General features: G+C 34.6%; 1 protein-coding gene across 1 annotated transcript in view; it reads right to left on the bottom strand.

Moving 5' to 3' along the window:
- Positions 1-8,136: 8,136 nt before the first annotated feature.
- Positions 8,137-8,516, bottom strand: part of LOTGIDRAFT_153259 (hypothetical protein) — a gene marked incomplete at both ends in the record, with an annotated part of 4,738 nt that continues 4,358 nt past the window's right edge. The window contains one exon of the mRNA XM_009057167.1: positions 8,137-8,399. Coding sequence (XP_009055415.1) covers positions 8,137-8,399 — 263 coding nt within the window. The remainder of the gene's footprint in view (positions 8,400-8,516) is intronic.

The following is an 8,516-nucleotide window of genomic DNA, read 5'->3' as shown; positions in this document are numbered from 1 at the left end:
CGAAATAATTATTTCATTTAAACGAAATAATTATTTCATTTAAACGAAATAATTAATTCGTTTAAACGAAATAATTATTTCATTTAAACGAAATAATTATTTCATTTAAACGAAATAATTAATTCGTTTAAACGAAATAATTATTTCGTTTTAACGAAATACACTATGTTTATTTCGTTTAAACGAATTAATTTTTTCGTCTATTTCGTTTAAACGAAATAATTAACCCATCTTTTTATTTCGTTTAAACGAAATAATTATTTCGATTAAACGAATTAGTTATTTCGTTTAAACGAATTAATTATTTCGTTTAAACGAAATAAACATAGGGTATTTCGTTAAAACGAAATAATCATTTCGTTTAAACGAAATAATAATTTAATTCGTTTAAACGAAATAACATTTACAATTGCGCCTTAGGGGCTCCGTAGGATCAGTTCTTTCTATGAAACATTTTTGAAACGCCGAGGTGATTCAATGTTTTTCGTTTGTGATTTCTTTCATGTTAGAGAGTGTTTCTTGTTTCAATAAATAAGTTAATTAATTTCATGATATAACCTTCTTTGAACTTGGAACAATAATTCTCTCTGTTAGACGTTCCAAGTGAGACTTGCTCCCGTGCGCTTCCACAAAATGCAGCATTTCGACCTAACAGTTGCGCCATACCAAATTAAAGTCAGACCCCCTGTGGAACTTTCACGGTAAACAGTTTGAGCAGGTGCAATTCATTTTGAGACAGGTATCGTCATCGGCATTTATTTTGTGACGAACTTGAATAATCATGCTATTTATAATTAAAATTAGAAGTCAAGGGCAATAACTCGCAGTCAATGTACATACTTTTCATAAAGAACAATGTGCATAAAAACAGGTGTCGTGTAAAAGAAACGTAAGTAAGTAGCACTAATATTAAATCTATGTCTTTGTGACAGAGGGTTTTTATAATATCTAAAATCTTGCAGCCGAGAGATTTTCTGAGGAAAAGTGTTTTATCTGACAAGGACTTATTTGCCGAGTGACAATGATATAAGAGGCGCTTACTCGTGCCCTACAGTTCACAAACCAGTGAGCTTTACTTACCATTTATAAAACTAGAAAATTTGCATTAAGTTTTGCCTTGATCTTTCTCCGATACTAAGAAACTCGAAGAAAGGAAGTCGTATCTCGTAAAAACTATTGGCACTCGGAACAGTAACTTTCGCCATTGAAATTATCGTAATATAAGGACTTGCTCCCTTCAATCAACGGCATTTGTTGTTTTATAAACAATATATTATTTTATATAATTACGGTTGTAATTAACAATTATACAAAACGATACAGAAAGAAGCTCAACGCTTAATTTAATCTGTTTCGCAAGGCATGACAAAAATTGTAAAAATAGTGAAATAATTCATGTAGTGTATTATAATACAGAAAAAATATCAGTAAATTTATATAGGGTATTTTTCTCGGATGAGTGCGGAGTGATCGGATCAGGGAGTATTAAACGTCGGGAAACGGACTTTCATGGAGTATTTTAGATTCGAGATTATTTTTGTTAAAACACACAAGTTATAATACGTTACATTTTAATTGCCGTTTTAGTTTAAACGTAGTCGGGTATGTTTTATGGCAAAACGTTGAAGTGAACAAATACGTCCAAGTTAATTTTCTGGGTACGCTTCCTGTTGAAGGCAAGAAGAACAAGATTGCGCTGGCGAAGCTGAGTCATAGATCGTCGTTGTGGTGAGTCAACGAGAGTAAGAGTTGAAAAGCTGCTTTTACACACAGCGGTACTAGAACCGAATGTGGCAACGCTTGCAGCCAGTGCATATAATTTAGGGAAAGCCAATTTCTGCTCGTATAGTTTTTGAAGAACAAGATTGGAGTCCTGATTTTCTGTCTTGGCAACGTTATCTTGGAGAAATTGTTTTGACACCTCAATTGTTATGCTTCTCGAGGCCCTTTCCAGTATCACCTACAGCATGCTTCCAATCTGTGTAGCCTTCCTTTTATGCACCCGCAGATGTATTGTGAAACACCCGACATGGAAATCAAAAAGGGGCGTCCCTTGACACTGAATACTCCAGCCATGGAAATCGATCATACCAGCTGTTATTAAAAGAGCATCTTGGTACTGCATCCGTTGTGTTGCCCGCTGTGGTTTTGATACCAGTGTCAGTCGTAGTAGTGTCGGAACCATCAAGCAATTTGTCTTTTTTGATCAAATATTTATCCATTTTTCCTACGTTTGGTTGTTTGATTCATATGAATACAATTTAGAATAATATATGTCTATTAGTATTTATAGTCAACCAATCAAATCTTTTGAATATTGAGACGGGACAGATTACAATCCAGTATCAGACCAATAATTTTGTTACCAATGACGCTTTACTGCAGCCTTTTTATGATTTTCAACGAACTCAATAGTATCAAATTATCTATTCTAATGTAATTAAATTTAAAAATGTTATGAAAAGCTATGATGTCTGGTTTCATCCTCAGCTAAGTATAAACAGAAAGATATTTAAAAACAGTTCTTAAGTAGATCTACAGATAGGAATATTTAGTATTTTGTTGAACCATTTCGCATAACGCAGCCCTGAAAGCCATAACCTTATTTTTCGTTACGTATAATCAAAATATCGAAATACTCATCATATGATCGACAATGCAAGAGCAGCTGACTGGTGCACTTACTCCACCATAAAATACCTGACCAGAATGACCACTGTTGGCTATTCACTCAGACTCAGTTACCGGCCGCTCCTATTGACTCAGGGAAATGAAAAGGTGTATTTTAAAAAAGTGACCGGCACGATTTGATTTAGGGGGTCAAAGCCGACAGCTGCACAAAAGATGGATCTGCCAGACATTTTTCATGAATTGAATAATACAATCTATTCTCTCCTGCCGATGTAAACTTTGTTAGATTATCCCACATTCAACGTTGTAACGTTTGTAGTTAATTATGTATAGTTTTCAATATAAAGTGAGTAGTATTCAAAAGGTTTCTGTGAATAAACTACATGCTAACTAATTATATACTAATAGCGTGACTTCGATTTTTCACATACAGTAGGCCTGTTTAAATGTGGAAGCTATAGATTGATTGCATTAGGATTTTAAAGAACACGTCCAGTGGTCTGAAGATAACCTTATAGTGGTGATCGTATAATAAAAAGATTTTCAAAATGAAAAGACCACCATATGCAGTTTTAGTATGTTTAACCCTAGTAGAATTATGGATAAATATTGAAGGTAAGGATATTATCTGGTAATTTGTTCAAAATAGTACAAAACACAATTTTTAATACTTTTTTTTATAAGCAGGAACTAAATTTTTGAATTTTCAATATAGATTTGTTTACTAAAATAACGTCACAATGGGTTGTATAATGCTTCATTTTGAATAAATAAACCCTCTTCGGGTAGTTGCTTAAAAATACATCAAAGTAAAGCAGTATTCAGACTTTAGGAAATGTTGCATCTCATTAATTAAGATTCTTGTTGTTCGGTTTAATTTTAGGACAAAGTTGTTCATATTTTCAAAAAGTGGAAAAAGACCAGAGATCCTCTGAGGCACCTTTAGCCACCATCTGTCCAGCTTCGGTATTTGATTGTGCCAGGGCGTGCATCACTTCTTATGATACAGGTGTTTGTATCGCCATAAACTTTCACATTGATACATGTTATCTATTTTCTACTCTATCTAATTCATCAGATGTATTGAATGGTTCTACAACATGGATGAAAGACATTTGTTAACTGGTAAACAATTTTTGTACCAGAAAAGTATAATGTCGATGTGTCCTCATACTATGTTAGTCTCACAACTCCACAAACACTTTCAATCAATTAAAAACTAAAATAAATTTATCTGTTTGTTCATTAACTTTTTATACGCCCACATGGAAATATTGTGATGGTTGTTTTCACCTTAGTGAAAATTAATGTTGTTTTCACAAATTATCAACTAATTTTCACCTAATTAAAAACATTTTGATTCAAAATAATAGGTGAAGTATGTCGTATGTGAGCCATCGTAAATTAGATTATGAATAAAATATTCAACATTTTATGAGGGCTTTAAACGCCATTTCCGACCACTTCTGACCTCTTCCGGTATATTTTGATTGCATACATAGTAGAACTAAATGTTCTTACTAACCATAAACTCGACTTATAAAGATAGCTTGCCAGGCAAGGTAACATACGCCCACTACCAGCTGTCAGAAATGATAACTAAGTCTGTAGTGGTTTAATATGTGAAAACAATCATCCTATTTTTACCATTTCAAGCTTTACAGAGATCTCATACCAAGTTTCATCAAGATCGTATATGAATGTAGTCTCTATCAGGCCTACAAGCCAAATTAGAAGCATTGAATTAATTCAAGGGCAATAACTCCAAAACCGTTCACCCGATTGTTACCACTATCAACTTGACTGAGAACTTGTCCATATATACATACATACCAAGTTTCAACGAGATCAGATAAAAACTGCACCGTGTATCATGACTACGAGCCAAATTTGTAGGGTTTTTACAAAATCAAGGACACTAACTCCAAAACCATTCACCTGATTATGACAAACTATAAACTTGACCGATATCTCATCAATATATACATGCAAACTACGCTTCATCAAGATCAAATAAAAATTGCAGCCTTTATCGTGCATACAAGCCAAATTTAACGCGTTTTTAATAAGTCAAGGGCAATAACTCTGAAACCGTTCATCCGATTATTATCAATTTCAATCTTGACCGAGATCTTATCAATGTATACATGCATACTAAGTTTCATCAAGATCAGATAAAAATTGCAACCTCTATCGTGCATACAACAAATGCGACGGCATTATACGTCCACATTTCCATGTGGGCGTATAAAAAATGAGTTTTCCACGTTTTGACACCAGATTTAGAACTACTAACAATTAGCTGACAAGACCTAGTTATTGTTTTAATCGATCAGAAGGTTATGTTCAATGGGTTTTTGTTAAATGTTAAGTTCAATGTTACAGGTATAAAAGCCACAGGACCTGTTAATTAACAGGCAATAGTCAGGAATTTTACTACAATAAATATGTTTCAATACATGTTTACATATTAACACAACATAAAGAAATTATCCATGCACAACAAGTACACTTACTTGTTAGTTATGCATTGATAATTTTACAAAGAGCCGACGATCAAATCTAATGCAAATAAATGCAAAACATAGCTAATTCACACGAAGAAATAACTTTATTTGATAATATTTCATACAATTATGGTAGTAAAAAATCAAACTTGTCGTGGGTGTTTCTTGACCCGTTGTTCGACCAACTTACGGTCGTATCATAACAGGCAGTTCTACAGCGCGTGGCTTTGATAATATGGCCAGTTTCGTTTTGATGGGAAGATATGTGTGCTACAATCTTTGTTACCTTATGTTTAAAGTAATATTGGGATCGATTTTGATTCTATGTGTTTCTTGGCGCTGTTTCTGACGAACTGAGCAATATAATTGATGGTAACTGGCGACATCTGTCATTTTTCAGTAGTCGATGCGCTCAGGTCGACTTAATTTGCAGATCGATCTAATTACTCCAGAAGCCTGGCCCCCGTATTCTCGAAACGTAGCGCTAGGATGTCCTAGAATCAATGTTAGAAGATAAGAACCTAGGACATCCTTGCGCTCAGATCATTTCAAGAATGCCTGGAGTACAATTTATCGTGCACTTCTGCTCTACTGATAGCACAGACTAGTGGCAGATCTTGGTGGTTGGTAGATAACAATTCAACGTCTACATCTAGCTAACTGATACCACAGACTAGTGACAGATCTAGGTAGATGGCAAGGAAACATTCGCTTCTAACTAACTGGTACCACAGACTAGTAACAGATCTAGGTAGTTGGCAGATGGCAAGAAAACATTCGCTTCTAACTAACTAATACCACAGACTAGTGACAGATCTAGGTAGTTGGTAGATTGCAAGGAAACATTCGCTTCTAACTAACTGATACCACAGACTAGTGACAGATCTAGGTAGTTGGTAGATTGCAAGGAAACATTCGCTTCTAACTAACTGATACCACAGACTAGAGACAGATTTAGGTAGTTGGTAGATTGCAAGGAAACATTCGCTTCTAACTAATACCACAGACTAGTGACAGATCTAGGTAGTTGGTAGATTGCAAGGAAACATTCGCTTCTAACTAACTGATACCATAGACTAGTGACAGATCTAGGTAGTTGGTAGATTGCAAGGAAACCTTCGCTTCTAACTGATACAGTAGTAGTAAGGAATTACACTAAAACTATGAAAAGAACTTGAAACTGTTTAATAACATCTGGTTACAATATTTACAATACATCGGCGTTGTCCGTCTGTATAGGTGATCTGGTCAATCCAAGATGCCCATAAACATAACATTCCGTATTTATAATAAAATTGTACAATGACATTAATTTATTAATAATCAGATTAAAATGTAAATTTAGTACAACAATCGACAAATAAAACATAAAAGATTAAAACAGATTAAATGAGAATTATCAACTGTGACACTGTGACTGAGTTCAGAAGGTATAAATGGATTATTGCCATTAATATTGGGACTTCTACGATGGATGCTTTTCCATAATATTCCACTATCATAATACATGTACCACAGACTAGTGTTAGATCTGGGTGGTTGGTAGATAACAATTCAACGTCCATGTCTGGCCAACTGATACAACAAACTAGTGACAGATCTTGGTGTTTGGTAGATGACATTTAACGTGCGCATCTGGCCAACTAATGACACAGACTAGTGACAGATCTTGGTAGGTGGTAGATGACAAGTTAATGCCCGCTTTCTGACTAACTGATACTATAGACAAGTAACAGATCTTGGTAGTTGGTAGATGGCAAGTAAACATTCGCTTCTAACTAACTCATACCACACACTAGCGTTAGATCTTGGTGGTTGGTAGTTGATAATTCAACGTCCACATCTAGCCAACTGATGCCACAAACTAGTGACGGATCTAGGTAGTTGGTAGATGGCAAGGAAACATTCGCTTCTAACTAACTGATACCACAGACTAGTGTCATATATTGATAGTTGATAGATAACAAGGAAACGTCCGCTTTCTGACTAACTGATACTACAGAATAGTGACAGATCTTGGTAGTTGGTAGATGGCAAGGAAACATTCGCTTCTAACTAACTAACTAATACCACAGACTAGTGCTATATCTTGGTGGTTGGTAGATAACAAATCAACGTCCGCATCTGGTCAACTGATAACACAGACTAGTGACAGATCTTGGTGGTTGGTAGATGACAAGTTAACGTCTGCTTCTAGCTATCTTATACCACAGACTAGTGCCATATCTTGGTGGTTGACGTCCGCTTCTGACTAACTTATACCACAGACTATCGAGTTAGATCTTGGTAGTTGGTAAATGGAAAGTAAACACCCGATTCTGGCTAACTGATATACAACATCTTGATGATTCTTTTTGGGTGGTAGTTGGTAGTCCAATGTGTTTTATTATGTTGTTTATTCATAAAATAGAACGTAAGCAGTAATACAAATGGTTTAATATCGGCGATACATTACAGACTCGTAGGCCATTGGCAAGCTTCTAGAACAAGAGTGATCATAATCACGTGTCTCTCGTGATGACGTCATATAGCGGGAAATACAAACTTGTTATCTAACAGTACATAATACAACATCCCCCTTATTTACAGTTATTATGATCAGTCTCTTGTAATACCTTAACTAAACATTAACTGTCTATTTTGACTATAGATTTAATATGAAAGTCTTAACTTTTGGAAAACCTGTTCATAACTCAATAACATTTTATATTTCTGTGATTAATCTTTTAACAGGTTTCCTTTTACGTTTAGACTTTCTTAAAACTTGACTAAACTTATTTTTAACAACGGGACTAGAATTATTCTCAACAAGAGGACTAAATGAATTCACTGGAGGTACATCTGAAAATCGTGTATGCTTTTGCGTACTTTCATTAGTAACTTCTTGTTGCTCAAAATCTTCAATATCATTATAAGTAAGGTCTTGATTACGAGGCGATTCACATGGAACTAAATTTGATCTATTACGTCTTAAACATCCTTTAGGAGTATTAACAATTTAAGATCTAGGTGATCTATGTTTCTTAACTATGGTTCCATGAGATTTACTGTCTCTAATAAAAACATTTTGTTCAGGTTCTAAATCTTTTAAACGATTAACCTTATGACGTTTATCAAAATTACACTTAGTTTTCGCTCTATATATCTCCTCTCTTTCCCTCACTAAACTTAAATGTGACCAATTAGGAATCAATTCTCTAGGAGAAACAGGAACTTGAGTTCTTAATTTTCTGCCGAATAGTAATTCTGCAGGACTAAAACCTGAATGTAATGGAGTTGACCTATAAGCTAATAATGCTTTATAAGGATCATTAGATTTCTTAATAAGATTCTTAACAGTCTTAACGGCTTTCTCAGCAGCTCCATTGCTTTGTGGAT

This window comes from Lottia gigantea (genome assembly GCF_000327385.1).
Source record: "Lottia gigantea unplaced genomic scaffold LOTGIsca_3, whole genome shotgun sequence".
Classification (NCBI taxonomy): Eukaryota; Metazoa; Mollusca; class Gastropoda; family Lottiidae; genus Lottia; species Lottia gigantea.
This window is presented reverse-complemented; position numbering and strand designations above follow the sequence as displayed.